At 39.0% G+C, this 23,665-nt stretch overlaps 2 protein-coding genes across 6 annotated transcripts in view; one reads left to right on the top strand and one right to left on the bottom strand.

Annotated features, from left to right (window-relative positions):
- CAPRIN2 (caprin family member 2) overlaps positions 1-23,665 on the top strand; it is a 58,561-nt gene that overhangs the window by 7,646 nt on the left and 27,250 nt on the right. For all 5 annotated transcript variants that reach the window (XM_036253161.1, XM_036253158.1, XM_036253159.1 and 2 more), the window contains exons 4-5: positions 7,881-7,967; positions 13,695-13,933. In XM_036253161.1, coding sequence (XP_036109054.1) covers positions 7,881-7,967; positions 13,695-13,933 — 326 coding nt within the window. The remainder of the gene's footprint in view (positions 1-7,880; positions 7,968-13,694; positions 13,934-23,665) is intronic.
- Positions 195-693, bottom strand: LOC118624700 (ubiquitin-conjugating enzyme E2 variant 1-like). The gene has a single exon (XM_036253164.1). The coding sequence runs from the start codon at positions 691-693 to the stop codon at positions 250-252; it is 444 nt and encodes a 147-aa protein (XP_036109057.1). The 3' UTR covers positions 195-249.

Here is a 23,665-nt window from a genome sequence, read left to right as displayed (position 1 = left end):
AGAAGTTCAACTATGTGAACAGTGGTTATACTCGACAGGATGATTTGTTATAGCACAACTTATATATTTCAAATGGACAAAAAATTAGTATCATTTACAGTATCTTAAGATAAATTGCCTTTGAATGGGAGCTTCCTTTCCAGTACTTTGAGGTCTACAAGACATATCTTTTAGAAAATTTACTACTGTGGAAAATGAAGACTGCTTAAATCGAACGGGGGAGGGGTGGGCCTGTGGTTTTCTTTTGGATTAATTGCTGTAACACTGTCCTTCGGGTGGCTGAGGGAGTTTCATATTTTCTTTAGACATCATTAGGCGCCGAAGCTCCTGCAGGACAACTTTGATACTATATGAATTCTGCCATTTTGCTAGCACTGATATGGCTCTTGGGTCCACCACTCCATTAGAACTATTAACTCCATTCATATTAATTTTTGTTACAAATCTTACAAAGGGGGGTGCTTCTGGGTATTTAGGTCCACATTCTATTTTAAGGCTGTGTATTCGGTTTTCATAAATTGTTCTTGGAGGCCCAATTATCATCCCTGTCCATCTTGTAAGTGTCATGTCTTCGTCATCTTCTAGACCCCAGCTAACTATGCCATCTCCTACTCCTTTCTGGCCTTCTTCGAGTTCTTCCAACAGTTGAAAATTGCGAGGGACTTTTACTCCCGAGCCTGTGGTGGCTGCCATCTTGCGTTGCTGCCGCTCTGGATGTTAGGTTTCTTGATGTGATTAAGTATATGGTTTGTGGTACTTTTGAGAAATAACATTTCATACAGGCATTTTATATTTAAGGTAGACGTTCAGAAAATGCAGTTAAGTCAGAAAAAAAATCTATATTCTGACCTCTCAGAGAACAGCTGTCAGTCATGAAGTATTTTTTCTTTCCTTATTGATTTTTTTTTTTTTTTAGAGAGAGAGGAAGGGAGAGGGAAAGAGAGATAGAAACATTAGTGAGAGAACATCGATTAACTGCCTCCTGCATGCCCCCCACTGGGGATCAGGCCCACCACGTGGGCATGTGCCCTGACTGGGTATTGAATGGGCGACCTCTTGGTGTGTGGTTCGAGGCTCAACCAGTGAGCCACACTGGCTGGGCTAAGATTAGGTTTTAAATTTGATGATAATTTCCATAGTTCAGAAATTAGGAAATATTTTTTAAAATGCAGTTTTTTTTTTACCCTGCCCTTCCTCTGTTCAGTTCTCATTTTATGACACAATGATGGCTAATAGATTCTTATATAGCTGTTCAATTTCTTTAAGCCTATATAAACAAGTGTTCTTCTTGCCTTCTCTTTTTTTCATTTTCTATACAACTTAGCTTAATATAAATACTTTTGGGCCCTTTATTTTTACTTCTTCCTTTTTTATTTTAAAAGTAGACTTTTTTTTTTTTTGAGCAGTTACAGGTTCACAACAAAATTGAGTAGAAAGTATAGAGAATTTCCATATACCCCTGACCCCATGTTTGCACAGCTTCTTCCACTACCAACATTCCTGACCAGAGTGGCCCACGGGTTATAATTAAGCCTAGGTTTACACATCATCAATACTCCAAGTTCCTGGTTTACATTTAGGGTTCATTCTTGGTGGTACATGTTCTGTGGGTTTGGAGAAATGTATGAAGACATGTATCCGCTATTATAGTATTGTACGAAATACTATCCCTGTCCTAAAATCCACTGTGTTCTACCTATTTATCCACTCCTTTCTTTTTAATATGGTGTCAGTACTCCCATAATGGATGATCTTTAAAGTTTGTTTGAAGTGTTCTGTGAAATTATCTGAGCCTACTTATTGGGGGGGAGGTGCAAGTTTTGGGTTATATTCTCTATTTTTTTCCTTTGGAAATTGTTATGTTTAGATATTTTTTTGTGGGGGGGGGTAACCTTTTCAAAACTTTGAAATTTACTGATTTCATTCAATTTCAAAAATTTATTTTCACAGATAGAGGCAAAGTAATAAAATTCTCTTTCTGTGTTACTTTGTGTTTATTTCTAACTTTTGTGCCATTGTATTTTTTGTTTACTATTATTTGTTAGCTAGTGGGTTTTGAAAAAAATTTAAGCTGGATTTTAGACTTAATTTTATTGCCCTGGCCGGTTTGGCTCAGCGGTTAGAGCATTGACCTGCGGTCCGGAGAGACCTGGGTTCGGTTCCCGCTAAGGGCACGTACTTCGGTTGCAGTTTGTCCCCGGGCCTGGTTGGTCGTGCGGGTGGCAGCCACTCGATGTGTCCCTTTCATGTCGATGTTTCTCTCTCTCTCTCTTTCTCCCCCTCCCTCCCACTCTATCTGAACAAAAATTGGAAAAATGTCCTCGGGTGAGGATAAAAAAAATAAAATAAAAATAGACTTAATTTTATTCTATTATCTTTCTGCTTTTCTTGGTTTATTTGCTTCATAATGAGTGCTTAATTCATTTCCTTGTTTTCTCCACTGATGTCATATTTAATGCTGTGAATTTTCCTTTAAGTATTGCTTTAACTGTGTATTATAGGTTTGATAGTGTATTTTCAATATTTTTGGCTAGAGATTTTATAATTTTAGTTTGTAATTCTCTAACCCAACCTTTATTTGTAATATTGGAAATAAAGCTTTCTATGATTGGCATGGCAATTATAACCTCTTTCAGTAGCATAACACTTAAGTAATCTGTAAAGACTAAGTTATAGACTGCTAAGATTTCACCACGATTGCACACATACATCTATACTTCTTTGAAATAGTGAGAAGAATGCCTGGCCCTCGTTGTTTTGGATCAGCCGATAGAGCATCGGGTTCGATTCCAGTCAAGGGCACGTACCTTGGTCGTGGTCCCTGGCCCTGGTTGTGGTCCTGTGGGAGGCAACCAATCGATGTGTCTCTTACATGGATGTTTCTCTCTCTCTCTCCCTCTCTCTCTCCCTTTTTCCCTCCCTTCCTCACACTCTGAAAATAAATGGAAAAATATCCCTGGGTGAAGATTTAAAAAAAAAGTCTTAATGATGTTTTCTGGAGTCCTATTTGTAAATTTATATCTATTTTGGTTTTTATCTGGATTGGAAATGGAGGACTGAGATTCAAGTGGGTGCCTGAGCAAAACGGCAAGGGGTACTGGCTGCTTTTGGTTCTACTGAAGTTAAATTTTTTTCTTTTATTGATCTTTAGAGAGAGAGAGAGATAGAAACATCGATGAGAGAGAACATCAATTGACCGTCTCCTGCATGCCCCCCACTGGGGATCGGGCCCACAACCCGGGCATGTGCCCTGACTGGGAATCGAACTGGTGACTGCTTGACGCACGGGTTGACACTCAACCACTGAGCCACACTGGCCGGGTTACACTGACGTTTTTATCATTAAAGAATTAGGATTTGGTGCTCATTCCTTGTTGCTGAACTCTGACCCTACATCCTATTTAATGCAGAATGCTAAGCTCATTAAGTAATATGGACTCTTTTCTCTGCTGTGGTCCCACTGCTCTTGGCCTAGTCAAGGCCAACCACCTGCAGGTTACACAAGCTTCCTAATTAATCTCCTGTCTTGAGAACTTCTTTTCCAGTTCACCAGTCCTACTTCCTCTGGTATTATTTGGTTGAAACAGAAATCTCAGTATGTGATTCTTTTCAAAAGTTTTAAATTCTATTCAGAATCTTTAGTATATTTGAGGCTTTCTAAGATCATGTTCTGAACAGCCTTTTATTCATTCAACAAAAATGTATTAAGTACCTACTCCGGGAGATGCTGCACTTAATGCTGGGGTTATAATACCTAAGGAATACATGTGATCCTGGCCCTCGTGGATATAATGTGATGGCGAAGAGAGGCAGGAAGTAGCCAATGCAGATGTGGTGATAGGTGTTAAGGTGACGCACAGAAGGATAATAGACTGTAACGAGGACTCCAACCTGGTGTGGAGAGTTGAGGACAGCTTCTTTGAAAAAGAAGTGCTTTAGTTAAGACCTAAAACTTGAATAGGACTTGCTTAGTTAAAGTGGGGAAAGAGAAAGAGCAAGAGCAGGCCAGGCAGGTGTTAACCTGTGGAAAGGCCCTGAGAAGGAAAAACATGTTTTCACAAAGAGCCTTTCTGAGAAATGGGAAAGAAGGCCAGTATGGATGGAGTGAAGACCCGGGACGAGGAAGGCCACATTATGCAGACCCTTGTATGCCATTCAAAGACTGCTTTTCCTGCCCGGGCTGGTGTGCCTCAGTTGGTTGAGCATCGTCCCATGTACTGAGAGGTCGCTGGTTTGATCGATGGAACCATGGACGTTTCTCTCTCTCTCTCCCCTCCTCGTCCTTCCTCTCTCTAAAATCAATAAAAACATATTTTAAAAAGTAAAGGCTGCTTTTTCCTAAGAGCATCAGAAATAATATATATATATATATATATATATATATGTTTTAACCAGAGAATAACTACAAATTTGTAGTTAAAAAATCCCTTTTCTGTGAAGAATGTTTTGGAGATGGTAAATTGGATGTTAGGAGACTAGATAGGATCGGCTGTAGTCTAGGTCAGAGATTAGGGAGCTGGTACGTAGGTAGTGGTGGAGGGTTATGAGTCAAGTAGTGGGATCTGAGGAGTAAAATCACATAGCTTGGTAACTGGATGTGTGAGGAGAGCGAAAAGCCAGCGTGGTTTCTGAGTTTCTGGCTTGAACAGTTGGGGAGATGGCAAAACCATTTATTGGGCTTGGAAATACATGGAGAGAAGAAGGTTTTTGAAGGATGGGATACAGAGCTCAATTTTGGACCACTGGTTTTTAACATGCCTGTGAAACATGAAGGGGTGATCTCTAGTAAGTGTTTAGGATAGAGGTTTGGACTATAGATCTTCGATGTTGCTTTGTTATATGATGATTTAAAAAAAAAAAAAAAGGATTCTTGGCCAAAGCCACTGTCTCTGTGGAGTTTGTATGTTCTCTCCAGGTCTGTATGCGTTTTCTCCAACATCAGTTTCCTCCCACATCCCAGAGGTGTGCACAGTAGGTGAATTGGCGAGTGTGCGCTGTCGCAGTCTGAGTGAGGGGTGTGGGTGTGCTCTGTGACAAAAGGCATCCTGCTCCAGGGTGGGTTCCCACCTGGTGCCCTACACTCCCGCCAGGCTCCAGCCACCCGCAACCCTGAGCTGGAATAGGTGTGATGGAAATGCATGCTTTCTTTTTTTGACCTTTCTAAATTGTATTCATATTTATTTCAGTGCTTCATATTAGAAGTGTTTGGGGTCTTTACTTAGAAGTTTGATGTTTTTGTGATCAGAAATATGCCATAGGAACTGAACTCTTGTTCATATCAATTAACCTTTGGTGAACTTGGTTTCATTATACATCATTTCACTTACAGTCACACTTTCCAAGAACCTGTTGATAACGTTGAGGACTTACCATCCTATGGTTATGTTACCTGTGCATTCTTGATTCTGTAGTTGGAAAGCCTCTCTTCCTTTTTATTATGAAATATATGTTCTAAACAAAATGTTGCATATAAATTACAATGCATGATAAAGCAACATGAGAACCTACACTCAGCTCACATAGTACATAACCGACACCATTGAAGTTCCTTCCCAGGACTTTCTCCTGTAACCTGCTCTGAACTGTTTCCCCCTTCTTCCTTTACTTTTATTTCAGTGGCACTTGTGTGTCGCCCTTAAATCTGTGAGAGTTGCTTTTTTTGTACCTTATAATAAATGCTATCATACTATATATTCTGCAGTTTGCCTTTTTCACTCATACTTAGAATTTTTATATTGATGCAGGTAGCTATATATCATTTGCTTTTCTTTACTCAGTTGTCTCTGAGTAGATGGATGTTTGAGTTGCTTGCTATTATGTTTTGGTATTCTACTTTGATCAATCTTAAATGTATTATTGAGGCAGGTACAAAATGTTTTTCAGGGAACATACTTATACTGAACTTCATAAGTAAAAATGACAAACTGTTTTCCAAAATTATTGTACCAATATAGCTGAATACTGTTAGTACATAGGCGTTCTCATTGCTCTATTCTTTGTAAAGGCTTAATATAGAGTTTTTAAAAACAGCTTTATTGAGGTATCATATGCATATCAGAAAATTAATCCACTGTGAGTATAGACTTCAGTAAGTTATAGTAAATTTGTAGAATTACGCAACTATCACAGTCCAGTTTTAGAAAGTTTTATAACCCCTCCAAGTTTCCCTTTGTGCCCTTATTTGCTTTCTGTTTCTATAAATTTTATTTTTTCTGGGTATTTCTTTCACAGCTGGCTTCTTTGGCTTAGCATTATCTTTTTTCAGTTCATCATATTAGAGCATGTATTAGTAATTTCTTTTTATTGCTGACAAGTATTATTCTTTTAAAAAATTGTTTATTTTTCTTTATTGATTTGTAGAGAAAGAGGAAGGGAGAGGGAGAGAGACAGAAACATTGATGAGACAGAACATCGACTGGCCGCCTCCTGCATGCCCCCCACTGGGGATTGGACCCACAACCTGGGCATGTGCCTTGACTGGGAATTGAATCAGTGACCTCTTGGTGCACGGGTCGATGCTCAACCACTGAGCCACACCGGCCGGACTATTTTTCTTTTTTGTTAATATTTATTTGATGATATTGTTTTTTTTGATTTTTAAATAGAGTGGAAAGGGGGGGGCAGGGAAAGAGAGAGAGAAAGAAACATCCATGTGAGAGAGACACATCGCTTGGTTGCCTCCCACATGACCCCGATTGGGGCCAGGGATCGATCCAGCAACCCAGGTAGGTGCCCTTGACCGGGAATAGAATCTGTGACCTTTTGGTCCATGGGCCTGCACTCTAACCACTAAACCAAACCGGCCAGGGCAACAAGTATTTCTTTGTATGGTTATATCACATTTTGTTTACCCATTTACCAATTGCCGGATATTTAGATTGTATTTATTTTTGGGCTAGAAGGAATAATGCTGCTATATAAACTTGCATACCAGTCTTGATGTCATAATGTTTTTATTTATTTATTTTTTGGATAGATATCTGGAAATGGAGTGCTATACTATTTTAATTATAATGTATTTTTATCAAGTCAGTCACATTTCCTACCTTGTTCTGTTTCATATTGGCCCTTTGTTTTTCCATATGGATTTGAATTTAAGTCCCATAAAAAATCTCCTCTAATGATCAACTTTGTTCATCTGTGAAATCTTAAAAAAATTTGTCCCTTTAAATTTACAATATTTCTGTTGCAATCTTATTTAATTTTCTCTGTCATAGGTAATTGTTTACAAGTCTCTTCTAACAGTATACATTTATTGAAGTTGCTTATTAGTCTGTGTGATCCGCATTTTGCTACTTGTGTAATCTGAGTAGTAAATGAATATTGACAGAAATCCCATTGGCTCAGTGCTTTTAAAACCTATAGGTCTTTCTGACCTTAGACTTTATAGATAGGGACTCAGACCTGTTATTATCATTATCATTATCATTATGGCTCAGATTTTTAGTGTAACATTTGAATTTTATTTTATTTTTTATTTTAAAATGTTTTTTTTTCTTTATTAATTTTTAGAGAGAGAGGAAGGTAGAAGGAGAGAGAGAGAGAGAAACATCAATGAGAGAGAACATCAATCGGCCGCCTCCTGCATGCCCCCTACTGGGAATCGGGCCCACAACCTGGGCACGTGCCCTGACCAGGAATTGAACTGGCGACCTCTTGGTGCATGGGTCAACACTGAGCCACACTGGCCAGGCTAACATTTGAATTTTAGAATTTAACTATATAACTTCTAAATACTCTTTCTACTTTTTTGATTATAAGCAGTAAACATTAATTCATAGTGTCTTAAGTCTCCTCTTAATGTTTTTAAGGAAAGCTTCTTTTAACATATTTGTATGTAGAAATTCACAGAGTTGGTGTTTTCTTCTCCTGTTTGGTAGGAAGCAGTAGAGAAATATGAAGAAGTGCTACATAACTTAGAATTTGCCAAGGAGCTTCAGAAAACCTTCTCAGGACTGAGCCAAGATGTGAGTATGTTTTCTTTGCTTTTCCTAAAACCAGTTCAGTCACTGTTCCTGAAGAAAATGTCAGAGTCTAATGATGGTGTTTAGTTACCATCCTTCTAATTCCAGCTGATATTTTATTGTGGATGAGGTGTGAGGATAGCTACTCCAGAACTCGTGTTTTCAGGTTTCCGGAGCCTCAGGAGAATACAAATGACATCTGAGTATGAGACACTGTGAATAAAACATTAGTTATCTAATTAATGTGTATTGTTTCACTGTGGAATTATAGAAATCAATAAGAAGGGAGTAAAAAACTATTTTTACGGATACATTTATTAAAGGTATTTTAGAATATAGGCCTGTAAATTTATATAGTATAGGCTTCTAAGTTTAGCATTAGGAGACATGGGAAGCGTATTAGGAAACATAGACTTGGGATTGGTAGACTCTTGTTGAGTCCATGGCAGTTATTACCAGGAAAACTTATGATTTAGGTTAGAATTAATCTGGTCTCACTTGTTAGGTTCTCTATGTTGGCAATTCAAACTGTTATCTCTGACAAATTGAATCAGTAATTAATGTAAAGTCTTAAGCATTCATTAATGAAGTATTCCTCACTGTTTTACAATCTTGGTTGGAAGGCCCTTTAAAGATTATGTTCTAGCTGTTGAAAAAATTTTGTAAATTCATTTCTTGGTTGGGGAGTATGCCTCATAAGATAGCCTCTTCTACTGTTTGGTTACTTTCTTCTTGTATGGTGAACTGAAATTCTCTTCTCCATTCCTCGCATCAACCACTGGTGTACCTTCCCCTCCAAAAAACCAGAAAAAAAAATCCAAACTCTGGCTGGTTTGGCTTAGCAGTTAGTGCATGGGCCCATGGACCAAAGAGTCACAGGTTCAATTCCAGTCAAGGGCATATACCTTGGTTGTGGGTTCGGTTCCTGGCTCTGGTCCGGGTCGTGTGGGAGGCAACCAATCAATGTGTCTCTCTCACATAGATGTTTCTCTCTCTCTCTCTTCCTCTCCCTCCCTTCCACTCTATCTGAAGCTAAATGGAGAGATATCCTCGGGTGAGGATTTAAAAAAAATAAGCCCAGCCGGTGTGGCTCAGTGCTTGACCATCAACCCATGCACAAAGAGGTCACCAGTTCGATTTCTGGTCAGGGCACATGCCCATATTGTGGGCCCGATCCCCAGTGTGGGGCATGCAGGAGGCAGCCATTCGATATTATCTCTCATTGATGTTTCCATCTCTCCTCCCTTCCTCTCTCTATAAAATCAATAAACAAAAAAAAAGCCAAAATCTTAAAGCATAATTGCTAGGCTAAAGCTGTCTACCATCTTAATCCTGGTATATAGTCCTGAGTTGTTCGCTTCTGGATGTCTGCCTTAATTAACATTTAAAAAAATTTTTTTTTAAATTTATTAATTTGTTTTTGTTGCAGATGTTTCTCATTTTTTCCCCAGTGACACCCTCCTCCCTTCCCCCGTCCCATCCCTAGCTTTGTTGTCTATGTTCATTGGTCATGTGTACATGCATGTAAGTTCTGCGGTTTATCTTTGACCCCCCAAACCTCCCCCTCCTCTGATGCTTGTCAGCCTGTACCCCACCTCCATGTCTCTGGGTTAATTTTGTTCAGCAGTTTGTTTAGTTCATTATATTCCATAAATAAGTGAGATCATGTGATATTTGTCTTTCTCTGCTTGGCTTGTTTCGCTTAGTATAATACTCTCCAGGTGCTTCCCTGCCATCTCACAGGATAAGAGATCTTTCTTTCTTACAGTTGCATAGTACTCCTTTGTGTACATGTACCACAGCTTTTTAATCCACTCATCTACTGATGGACACTTGGGTTGTTTCCAGATCTTAGCTATTGTAAATAGTGCTGCTATGAACATAGGGGTACATATATTCTTTCTGATTGGTGTTTCAGGCTTCTTAGGGTATATTCCTAGAAGTGGGATCACTGGGTCAAATGGAAGTTCAATTTTTAACTTTTTGAGGTAACACCATAGTGTTTTTCACAGTGGGTGCACTAGTCTGCATTCCCATCAGCAGTGTACTAGAGTCCCCTTTTCTCCACACCCTCGCCAACACTTGTTTGCCTTAATTAACTCTTAAAGGTAGTGTGTAAATCTGAAATAGCCTAGTATAGAACAACTACCTTCTGTTTTCTGGATACTTTTGCTAATGTAAGTCTAAGATGATAGTAACTCTTTTTGTCAACCATAGCATAGTTTAACTCATGTTAATTCATGTATCACTTAGTTTTAGTACTTACTGCTAATTCCACAGTTATTAAATAATTATAGTTTATTTTAGATACAATACTTTTAAGTCAATTTTCTTCTTGTATGATTGATTCTCCACTCCTTCCACCCCCAAATATGTTAAATTTATTTAGTTTGGGGCCATTTTACTATTAAAAGTTTATTCATATCGTCCTTCTGTTTGGATGGTCAGAAGTATACTTTTTTTTTTTTTAATTTTTTTTTTCTTTATTGATTTTTTTTTTTTTTGTTCAGGTAGAGTGGGAGGGAGAGAGAGGAACAGAGAGAGAGAGAGAAACATCGATGTGAAAGGGACACATCGAGTGGCTGCCACCCGCACAACCGACCAGGGCTGGGGACAAACTGCAACCGAAGTATGTGCCCTTAGTGGGAACCGAACCCGGGTCTCTCAGGACTGCAGGCCGACGCTCTAACCGCTGAACCAAACCGGCCAGGGCAGAAGTATACTTTTATAATACTTAAAAATTCTTCATTGACACTCTTTACTCAAAGTTACCCTATCAAAGTTTAGTTTTCTATTCAAGTGTTTTAAAAAAAACATATATTAAAAAAAATAAAGATATAAATTTTTTTATAAAAACACTTTCCATGTGCCAGGCACCTACAAAAGTCCACTTGATTTTTACAGCAACCCAGGAAGTAGATATAAGTAGCCCCATTTTTCAGATAAGGAATCTGAGGCTCAGAACAAAAGGAACTTCTTCAAACTCATATGGCCAGTAAGTGGTAGAGTACAGGCAGGGCCCTAATAGTTTTCACTCCTAAAGACTGTTCTTGACTTTATGCCATGGATAATGGTACCTATCTATGTACATGTTTCCCCACTGCTATAGTCTAGAGCAGCGGTTCTCAACCGGTGGGTTGCGACCCCTTTGGGGGTCAAACGACCCTTTCACAGGGGTCACCTAAGACCATCGGAAAACACATATTTCCAATGGTCTTAGGAACCGAGACACTGCTCCTCTATCCGTCTCCAGGCGGGTCCGCCCACATGCAGATACGCCCACATACAACATGAGGAACTGCATTAAAGGGTCGTGGCATTAGGAAGGTTGAGAATCACTGGTCTAGAGGTAGCTTCCAACCCACCACATTATGTTGTTATGTAGGAGATTATTTTTCCTTATTTGTACTAAAGATATACTTTCACTTTAGGTGAGTTGCTAAAGTTCTTTGGAATGTGTCTTAATAAATCAAGACCCTAGAAGTGCTTGTCAGTGCCTTCTAGCCTAGTAATTTTGGGGGCTCTTCTTTTACTAAAGTGTTCCTTTTGTCAAACCTCTTCAATGATAGCCAGTTTTGCAACTTATGTAATATTTTCTTCTTTCCCTTCAAGCTCAAGTTGAAAGCTTTCCTGTTCAGCCCAGCCACATCTCTTTGTCTTTGTGATATGAGCTCTGTTCCTTGGTGGGGATTTATCATTTTTCATCATGGTTCAGAAAATACATTTTATTATTCAAAACTGTTGGTTGATAGCAGTTTATACTTCATATCTTATTTCCAAACCAGTCCTCAGCTGGAAGAAGAGAAGAAAATGTGACCTGACTTCTTAACTTCTGTATAAATAAGGAGAAATAGGCTGTGGTCAGTGATTTTTGAGACATGAACATCTGATTATAATCTAGGAGACATGGTGCTTTCTGTCTTTCTCCTTTTTTAAAAATATGTTTATCAATTTCGGAGAGAGGAAGGGAGAAAGAGAGAGAGAGAGAAACATCCATTGGCTGCTTCCTGCATGCCCTGTACTGGGGATCGTGCCTGAAACCCGGCCATATGTCCTGACTGGGAACCAAACTGGTGACCTCTTGGAGCTTGGGATGATGCTCAATCCACTGAGCCACACCTGATGGGCACAACATGCTTTCTTACTTGATATTTGATTGAGTCAGCAAGTGTATGAAGTCCTGTCATGTGTCAGGCTCTGTGATGGGCACTAGTGATATATTGGTGAACAATAGATATATAGTCCCTGTCATCCTAGAATTGAAGCCCAAGGAGAGGGGAGTGCAGATAAAGAAAAAGATAACCATTTAATGTAATAGAGACTTGGATAGAGGAAGTTCAGGGTGGCATGAACCCATAAGAACACCTAATCCAACCTTGGGAGATGGCAAACGAGAGATCTGAGGTAATCATGTGATACAGTCCTAAAGGTGCTCTGAGCATCCATTGCGGTTCCCTATACCATCATGAGACAGTCCAGTGGACCCCACTGTCTTGGATAGCTAGACTTGCCATCTCTGTACTTCCTCCTCTCAAGCAGAAACTGAGAATCCTATAGTAGTGTTGATTAATCATTGTTGCTGTAAGTCCATATTGAAGTCTTGGAAAAGTTTTTCTGTGCCTGTGCCATCCTGAAAAAAATATCCTTGCCATATAACTCCCAAGCAGCCTGTTCCTACGTTCTCAAAATGTTATCCTCATTCCTTGTCTGTTGTCCCTGATAGTAGCACAAGTCAAATTTATTAATTTGCTTTCATACCCTCTAGAAAGGAATTAATAATGCCATAATGAATCTTTTCCCTGAGTTTACCCCCCTCAATCTGTATTCTGTTAGGATTTATTAACATATACATCTCTTTTGTAGAATTTTAAATACTGATGCTATATCAAAGTAATTTAATCTACCTATACAACAAATCTTTTAAATTTTTTTTTGATCTCTTAATCTTTACACCTTGGAAAATATCCAATATGAAGTAAACATTACAATTAGAAAAACAACTATGGGAAGAACTTTTAGGTTTCTTATTAGAAATACATAGTACTATTTATTGTTTTTTTAAAAATTGGGAAACCACCTCTGGGACCCATGTATTATCTTGGTCTTTAAGGTGTTATAGTTCTGAGCTTTAGAGTAGACACTAATTTTCCATATGTGTTTTGTCAGCTAAATATTGGAAAATACTCCTGGAACATGAGATTTAAAAAAAAAATTCTAAAACAAAATGAAACATTTTCTTAAAAGATTTAGTTTAAATAGACTTGATATTCATAAATATAGAAAAGTACAATCTTTGGATTAATATGGACGTCAGTGGTAGGTACTTTGCTTCTCATCATGGCGATATTAGAGGTACTAGATATAGTCAGGTTATTTGGACTCCCTTGGCTCTGGTTACCTGAGAAAAACCAGTTTACTACTCAGGGACTTCTATAGCTGAAGAAGGAAGCAGGGTTCAATGAATGTATCAGTTTCATAGTCAGTGTTGTATACAAGGGTGAGCAAAAGTAGGTTTATAGTTGTAATACAGATAAATGATACAGTAATTAATAAATAATAATACAAGAATAAACTGTGTTTTGGGTACTCAGAATTGTAAACCTCCTTTTGTCAACCCTGCATATGAGATTTACTCTCTAATCTCAGCTCTTTGGGATTAGACTCTTTTTAGACTACAGTTGCTAATACATGGTGGTGGAGAGTTGTCAACCTTAACATTTGTTTTCACAGCTACTTAAAACTCAGAAGAAGGCTCAGAGAAGGGAGCACATGCTAAAACTTGAGGCCGAGAAGAAAAAACTTTGCACCATCCTTCAAGTTCAGTATGTATTACAGAACTTGGCGCAGCAACATGTACAGAAAGACTTGAAGGAGGGCTTGAATGGTGCAGTGTATTTGCCTTTAAAAGAACTTGACTACCTCATTAAGTTTTCAAAACTGACCTGCCCTGAAAGAAACGAAAGTCTGAGGTAAGCTAATGAAAATGTTTTTCTGAAATAGAACACACACACATTAGTGTAACTTATGTAAATATATACATAGCCCTGGCCAGTTTGGCTCAGCAGTTGAGCATCGGCCTGTGGACCAGAGAGTCCCGGGTTCGGTTCCCAATAGGGGCACATACCACACTAAATAAATAAATAAATAAATAAATATGTACATATTTAATAATTCAGAAAACATGAATTTGATTCAACATGAGAAATGTTGGCCTGCCTAAACTCTGACAGGGTTTATAGACTAGGGGAAAGTGAATTGGAATGACCTTATTAACGTACTTCTTTATTGTAACACTGATTTAAATAACATCTGGGGAGATCCAAAATGGCGGCGGAGTGAACGGAAGCTACACAGACCGTCTCCCAGAACCAAACTGGAATATTACAACTATAACACAGACAAATCAACGGGAAAAAGCAACAGAAAAGCAGCTTGCGAGGACCATATAATCAGGGACACTGACTCGATCCTGGTAGGATTGCGAAGGCTCCAGACGGGGGCTGGGAGCCCACGGTCGGCAGCTCGGCAGTGGCCTTAGCTGGGAGCAGTGCCCTTGGGTTATAGTCCCAAGTGGCTCCACAGCGCAGAGCTGGAACAGAGGCTAAAAAAGCCACAGCCACTCACCTTGGGCTCCGGCAGAGGGAGGCAGACTGGACTGGAACTGTGTGGGGACACTCGGGATTTGGAGGGCACTCAGAGCTTTTGCTGAGTTGCTGCCACGCAGGACGGTGGCCATATTGCTTCTTCCCAGGGCTCTGGGGAGAGGCAGCAGCCCCTCCCTCAGGGATCCAACCCCACCCTGTGGGCCATTGAAATGCTAATTGAGGCTCATTAACAACCAGCATCTGCCCCACCCTCGAGAAATCCCCTTATGCTGAGCACCTGAGGGAGTTTTTCAATCAACTTACAACCCAAAACTCTTCAAGTAACCTTGACTGCTAGCCTCCAGGAAAAAAGTTAGAGGATAACAGTACCTTTCCTGGGCTGGCAACTTTAACCAGGAAAGTAAGACTTGTCAGTGGTGTTTAACGTGGGTCCTCCCTCACTCATCTAAACCTAGGAGAGGGAGCCACAAACAGCAGAACACCAACACTCACGGGGAAAACTTGACAGGCTCCAAAGCCCACTGTGATAGCCAAAATGGTGAAACACAGAAACAAAAGCCAAATGAAAGAACAAGAGGCCTCCACCAAAGATGAGATCAATGTGGAGCAGTTAGGCAAGTTAACAGAGCTAGAATTCAGAGCCATGATCTTGAGGAAGCTCAACTACATGAGTAAGGACATAGAGATACTGAAAATAAACCAATTGGAAATTAAAAACCACCAAGAAGAGACAAAAAATGACATATCAGAAATGAAAAACACATTGGAAGGTCTAAAAAGCAGAGTAGAGGAACTGAGGACCGGATCAGTGAATTAGAAGACAGGGTAGAAAAAATCAACCAATCAGAAAACCAAAAGGAAAAAACGATTAAAAAACAGGAAGACAGCTTAAGAGAACTGTGGGACAACTGGAAATGTAATAATATTCGCATCACAGGAGTCCCCGAAGAAGAAGAAAATGAGCAAGGGTTAGAGAATATATTGAAATAAATAGTGAGAGAAAACTTCCCTAATTTGGTGAAGGAAGAAGGCATTCAAGTTCAAGAAGCACAGAGAGCCCCAAGTAAGAAGAACCCAAACAAGCCCACACCAAGACACATAGTAATTAAAATGCCAAAAATTAAAGACAGAGAGAATCCTAAAAGCAGCAAGAGAGAAGCAACAGGTTACCTACAAAGGAAACCCCATAAGGCTCTCAGCTGACTTCTCACAAGAAACACTATAGGCCAGAAGAGAATGGCATGAAGTAATCAAGGTCATGAAAAGCAAGGATCTGAATCCAAGACTACTCTACCCAGCAAGGCTATCATTTAAAATAGAAGGTCAAATAAACAGCTTCCCAGACAAAAAAAGGCTAAGGGAATATATTAGCACCAAACCAGCACTGCAAGAAATGTTAAAAGGACTACTGTAATTAGTAGAAGAAATAGGAAGAAAAATAGAACCACACTAAACAAAAATGGCAGTAAACAAGTACATATCAATAATCACCTTAAATGTAAATGAACTGAATGCTCCGATAAAAAGACACAGAGTAGCTGATTGGATAAGAAAGCATGACTCATGTATATGTTATTTATAAGAGACCCACCTCACAACAAAAGACTCACATAGGTTGAAAGTGAAGGGATGAAAAAAAATTTTCCAAGTAAATGGAAAGCAAAAAAAAGCTGGTGTAGCAATACTCATATCTGATAAAATAGATTTCAAAATGAACACCATAACTAGAGACAAAGAAGGCCACTCCATAATATTGAAAGGATCTATCCAACAGGAAGATATAACCTTGATAAACATATATGCACCCAATATAGGAACACCAAAATATATTAAAAATCTTCTGGAGGACTTCCAAGGAGAATTTGACAGCCATACAATCATAGCAGGGGACTTCAACACCCCATTGACAGCACTGGATAGATCCTCTAGACAAAAAATTAGCAAGGAAACAGAGACTCTAAATGAAGTACTAGATCAAATGGATTTAATAGATATCTACAGAGAATTACACCCCAAAACTACAGAATTCACATTCTTCTCAAGTGCACATGGGACATTCTCAAAGATAGACCACATGATAGGACACAAACTAAATCTCTACAAGTTCAAGACGATTGAAATCATATCAAGCATCTTCTCAAATCACAATGGCATGAAACTAGAAATCAATTGCAACAACAACATGCAAAGACATTTGAACACATGGAGGCTAAATAGCATGTTATTAAACAATGAATGGGTTACCGAGGAAATCAAGGAAGAAATTAAAAACTCCCTGGAAACCAATGAAAATGAACACACAACAACACAAAATCTATGGGATGCAGCAAAAGCGGTTCTGAGAGGCAAGTTCATAGCACTACAGGCCTACCTCAAGAAACAAAAATTTCTAATTGACTGTCTAACCTCACAAGTTAAAGAATTAGAAAGCAAACAAAAAGAAAACCCCAGAGCAAGTAGAAGGAAGGAAATAGTAAAGATCAGAGCAGAAATAAATGACATAGAGACCAAAAAAACAATTCAAAGGATTGATGAAACAAAGAACTGGTCTTTTGAAAAGATAAACAAGATTGATGGACCCTTAGCTAGACTCACCAAGAAACAGAGAGAACCCAAATACACAAAATCAGAAATGAAAGAGGAAAAGTAACAACTGACACCACAGAAATACAAAAGATCGTTAACAGCTACTATGAACAACTATATGGCAACAAATTCGACAATCTAAGCGAAACAGACAAATTTCTAGAAACACAGTCTCCCAAAACTGGACCAGAAGAGATAGAAAACTTGAACAGACCAATAACAACTAAGGAAATTGAAGAGCTAATCAAGACTCTCCCAGCAAACACAAGCCCAGGCCCAGATGGCTTCACGGGGGAGTTTTACCGAACATTCAAAAATAAACTAACACCCATTCTCCTCAAACTATTTCAAAAAATTCAAGAAGAAGGAAGACTTCCAAACTCGTTTTATGAGACCAGCATAATTCTAATTCCACAACCAGAAAAAGACACTACAAAGAAAGAAAACTACAGACAGGCCAATATCCCTGATGAACATAGACACCAAAATCCTGAACAAAATATGAGCAAATCGGATCCAGCAATACATCAAAAAAATTATTCACTGTGACCAAGTGGGATTCATTCCAGGGATGCAAGGCTGGTACAATATTCGCAAATCAGTAAATGTGATACACCACATAAACAAAATGAAGAATAAAAACCATGTGATCATATCAATAGATGCTGAAAAAGCATTTGACAAAATCCAGCATCCATTTCTGATAAAAATGCTCAGCAATGTGGGAATAGAGGATCATATCTCGACATAATAAAGGCCATATATGAAAGACCTACAGCCAACATCATACTCAATGGGCAGAAACTAAAAACATTTCCATTAAGAACAGGAACAAGCCCTGGCCGGTTTGGCTCAGCGGTTAGAGCGTCCGCCTGTGGTCCGGAGAGACCCGGGTTCGGTTCCCGCTAAGGGCATGTACCTTGGTTGCGGTTTGTCCCTGGCCCTGGTTGGTCGTGCGGGTGGCAGCCACTCAATGTGTCCCTTTCACATCGATGTTTCCCTCTCTCTCTCTTCCTCTCTCTCCCTCCCACTCTGTGCAAAAAATGGAAAAGTGTCCTCGAATGAGGATAAAAAAAAAAAAAAAAGAACAGGAACAAGACAGGGATGTCCACTTTCGCCACTCTTATTTAACATAGTACTGGAAGTCTTAGCCACAGCAATCAGACATGAGGAAAAAATAAAAGGGATCCAAATTGGAAAGGAGGAAGTGAAACTGTCATTATTTGCAGATGACATAATATTATACATAGAAAACCCTAACGACTCCATCAAAAATCTACTAGACTTAATAAATGAATTTGGCAAAGTAGCAGGATACAAAATTAATGTCAAGGAATCGATGGCATTCTTTTTTTTTTTTTCATTTTTTGTTCAAGTAGAGTGGGAGGGAGAGAGAGGAAGAGACAGAGAGAGAAACATCGAGGTGAAAGGGACACATTGAGTGGTTGCCACCCACATGACCCAACCAGGGCCAGTGACAAACTGCATCCAAGGTACATGCCCTTAGCAGGAACCCAACCCGGGTCTTTCCAGACCGCAGGCCGATGCTCTAACCGCTGAGCTAAACTGGCCAGGGCTCGATGGCATTCTTATACACCAATGATGAACTCACAGAAAGAGAAACTGAAAAAAAACCAAAAACAATCCCATTTACCATCGTGGCAAAAAAATTAAGATGCCTAGAAATAAACTTAACCAAAGAAGTAAAGGACCTATTTGCAGAAAACTAGAGGTCATTGAAAAAAGAAATAGAGGAAGATATAAAAAAGTGGAAGCACATACCTTGTTCATGGATTGGAAGAATTAACATCATTAAAATGTCCATACTACCCAAAGCCATCTATAGATTCAGTGCAATCCCCATCAAAATACCAATGACATATTTCACAGAACTAGAACAAATACTTAAAAGTTCATATGGAACCAAAAAAGTCCCCGAATAGCCACAGCAATTTTGTAAAAGAAGGACAAAGTAGTGGTATCACAATACCAGATATCAGGTTATACTACAATGTGACTGTAATCAAAACAGCCTGGTACTGGCACAAGAACAGGTATATAGACCAGTGAAACAGAACAGAGAACCCAGAAATGGACCCAAGGCAATATGCTCAATTAATATTTGACTAAGGTGGCAAGAGCATACAGTGGAGTAAAGACAGCCTCTTTAATAAATGGTGTTGGGAAAATTGGACAGCTACCTGCAAAAAAATGAAATTAGACCGTCAACTTACACCATACACAAAAATAAACTCAAAATGGATAAAAGACTTAAATGTGACCCGTGAATCCATAAAAATTCTAGAAGAAAATGTAGGCAACCAAATTTCAGACATCATACGTAGCAGAATTTTCACTGATACATCACCTAAGGCAACAGAAACAAAGGAAAAAATGAACACATGGGACTACATCAAACTAAAAAGCTTCTGCACTGGAAAAGAAACAATCATTAAAATGGAAAGGCAACCCACTGTATGGGAGAACATCATTGCCAATGATATATCAGATAAGGGGTTAATTTTCAATATATATAGAGTGCTCATACAACTCAACAAAAGGAAGACAAAGAACCCAATTAAAAAATGGCCAGAGGAGCTGAATAGACAGCTCTCCAAACAGGACATACAAATGGCCAAGAGACATATGAAGAAATGCTCAACATCACTAATCATCAGAGAGATGCAAATTAAAACAACAATGAGGTATTACCTCACACCTGTCAGAATGGCTGCCATCAACAAATCATCAAACTAGTGTTGGCGAGGGTGTGGACAAAAGGGGACTCTAGTACACTGCTGGTGGGAATGCAGACTGGTGCAGCCACTATGGAAAACATTATGGTGTTACCTCAAAAAATTCAAAATTTAATTGCCATTTGACCCAGTGATCCTGCTTCTAGGAATATAACCTAAGAAGCCTGAAACACCAATCAGGAAGAATATATGTACCCCCATGTTCATAGCAGCACTATTTACAATGGCTAAGATCTGGAAACAGCCCAAGTGTCTATCAGTAGACGAATGGATAAAAAAGCAGTTGTACATATACACAATGGAGTACTATGCAGCTGTAAGAAAGAAAGATCTCTTACCCTTTGAGACGACATGGAGGAACCTGGAAAGTATTATCCTAAGTGAAACAAGCCCAGCAGAGAAAGACAAATACCACATGATCTCACTTATATACGGAATATAATGAACATAACAGTCTGAGGAATATGGTAGACCCAGAAACATGGAAGTAGGGCACAGACTGACATCCCTCAGAAGAGAGGGTGGGGGGTTAGGAAGAGATAAACCACAGAACTTATATGCATGTATGCATAACCAATGGACATGGACAACAAAGCCGGGGATGGGGTAGTGGGGGAGGGAAGAGATAAACCACAGAACTTACATGCATGTATGCATAATCAATGGACATGGACAACAAAGCCGGGGGCGGGGCGGAGGGGGGATGGGGAGGAGGGTGTCAATGGGGTAAAAAAGGAGAAACATCTGTAACAAAAATAAATAAATAAATAAATTAATTAAAAAAAAATTAACCTTTGCCCTGGCCGGTTTGGCTCAGCGGTTAGAGCATCCGCCTGCGGTCCTGAGAGACCCGGGTTTGGTTCCCGCTAAGGGCATGTACCTCGGTTGCAGTTTGTCCCCGGCCCTGGTCGGTTGTGCGGGTGGCAGCCACTCGATGTGTCCCTTTCGCATCGATGTTTCTCTCTCTCTCTCTCTGTTCCTCTCTCTCCCTCCCACTCTACCTGAACAAAAAATGGAAAAATGTCCTCCGGTGAGGATAAAAAAAAACAAACAAACAAAAAAAAAATTAACCTTTAAAAATCAAAAAATTTAAATGTGTCCTATATTCTTGCTACTTGGAGTCGGCATTTGGCTTCATTTTGCCATTAACACTTTTAAATTCTAATTATCAACAAAGTACTTTAATATATTTGTACAGAAAGACTGAGTGAATGCTAGGTAGGAAGGTAATACATGCTTCTCAGCAATGCACACAGGCAGACCCTGTTTGGTCACACAACTAGCAAAGTCTGTTCTGTCAGTACTTTTCTATGAGTGCTTTAAAAATAAAACTGACATAATGAATAGGTGATAGGAATAAATACAACATCAATTATAACATTATATACACACTTTAAAAACCCACAGTCTTGCCAGGCCAGTGTGGCTCAGTGGATTGAGCATTGTCCCATGAACTGAGAGGTCCCGCTTCAATTCCCAGTTAGGGCACATGCCCAGGTTTGGGGCTCAATCCCCAGTAGGGGGCGTGCAGGAGGCAGCCAATCGATGTCTATCATCGATGTTTCTATCTCTCTCGCTCCCTTCCTCTCTGTCTAAAAATCAATAAAAGCATTAAAAAAACCCCAAAAAACCAGTCTTCTTTTATAAACTTGACTGCTAATTGACTTAACATATAAATTTGCATAAGAATGATTTCATAATCATAGGATTATATTTATGAAAAATTTGGAACACTTAGAACAAAGGTAGAACAGCAGTCAACATTTATGTGACTTTCTTCTTCAAGTGAATATTTTTAGAGCTAATGATTGTGTTGCTTTCAGAGTAATGTGCTTTCTCTTTTGGTTGTGTGTGTGTTACAAATGGCAGTAAAACTTTAATTTCAAAACTTAAATAGAATTTCAGTTGCCCAATTTTATTATCGCACATTTTATTATTCCAGATAACCAGATTTTTATCCTCGGAAGTCCCAATATTAAACATCAGTGCACTTTAAGAGAAGACAGAAGAAAATGTGAAATAATGTTATAATTTTACTTTGCAATAATATATGTGACCAGATATGCAGTAATAAAAATTAGAAATAAATTTGATCTTTGAAACGTGAAATAAAAAAATAAATAAATAAATAATATCTGATCATCAAGTTTTAACCTTATGCAAGTATTAACCATAATATTAATTATGTATGTTCTTAAAATTTATTTTGGTAATTATCTCATGCTGTTGGTATTACCTGAGAGTCTTAGCCTTTTTATTGCTGTACTTTAAGTGGAGGTAAATAAAATTTAATTTGGTAAATTTAATTTATCATTAAAATTTTAAAGTGAGCCTGGCCAGTGTGGCCCAGTGGATTGAGTGTCATCCCATGAACCGAGAGGTCCCGGTTTGATTCCTGGTCAGGGCACATGCCCAGGTTGCAGGCTTGATCCCCAGGAGGGGGCGTGCAGGAGGCAGCCGATCTATGATTTTCTTGCACAAATTTCTATCTCCTTCTCCCTTTCTCTCTCTAAAAACTAAAAAATAATCAGTAAAAACATATTTAAAAAAACATATTTAAAGTGAGAATTATTTGGTATTCTTGTGCTATGAATAAATACTGAGAAACAAACCTGATAATTTAAAATACAAAACCTAGCAAATTGAGGCTACTCAACCCTCTCTCCCCCCACTGTTATCCATTTTCTATTCATTTTTTAAAAAATTATTATTATTTTTTTATCCTCACCTGAGGACATTTTTTTTTTTTTTTTATCCTCACCCGAGGATATTTTTCCATTTTTTGTACAGATAGAGTGGGAGGGAGAGAGAGGAAGGGAGAGAGAGACAGAAACATTGACGTGAAAGAGACACATCAAGTGGCTGCCACCCGCACGACCAACCAGGGCCGGGGACAAACTGCATCTGAGGTATGTGCCCTTAGCGGGAACCGAACCCGGGTCTCTCCGGACCGCAGGCCGACGCTCTAACCGCTGAGCCAAACTGGCCAGGGCCCGAGGACATTTTTTGATATTTTGTTCAGATAGAGTGGGAGGGAGAGAGAAAAAGAGAGAGAAACATCGATGTGAAAGGGACACATCGAGTGGTCGCCACCCACACGACCCAACCAGGGCCGGGGACAAACTGCAACCGAGGCACGTGCCCTTAGCGGGAACCGAACCCGGGTCTCTCCAGACCGCAGGCCAACGCTCTAACCGCTGAGCCAAACCGGCCAGGGCCATTTTCTATTCTTGCTTTGGTGGACTAAATTAGCTAATGAACAGCTCTCTATGCTTTTGCTTTGTTAGATATAGGTTATTTCAATGTTGTGTCTGTTAGCTATGCGAAAGCAGAGTTAGATTTCAACTGTTACTAGAAATCAGCCTTGCATCAGGAAGAAACCTAATAAAACTCTTAATTACCTATAGACAGCCACATATATATGTTTTTATTCCCATTCTGATAGTCTATTCCATCATCATTACCTATTTGGTGTCTTCTCCTACTTCACTTTGTTGGATTCAGGAATTGTAGCTTACTTTAATATGTGAAATGTAAGTGAACATAATTTGAAAAATAAGCTGTTCTCTTTAAAGTTAAATGAAACTGTTAATATTTTCATTCCACAGTTCTTTCATTTAGGACATAGGCTTGATAATGAGTGCTATGAGTGACATTGGTTTATTTCTTAATAGCTGTATTTGGTAAAAATCTTTATTTTGGTTGTTTTGAGGAAAAATGCTTACAGTTGAAATTCATAAATGGTCAGTTAGTC

Source organism: Molossus molossus, unplaced genomic scaffold (genome assembly GCF_014108415.1).
Source record: "Molossus molossus isolate mMolMol1 unplaced genomic scaffold, mMolMol1.p scaffold_m16_p_10, whole genome shotgun sequence".
Lineage (NCBI taxonomy): Eukaryota > Metazoa > Chordata > Mammalia > Chiroptera > Molossidae > Molossus > Molossus molossus.
The sequence above is the reverse complement of the archived record's forward strand: the minus strand, read 5'-3'. Positions and strand labels throughout refer to the sequence as shown.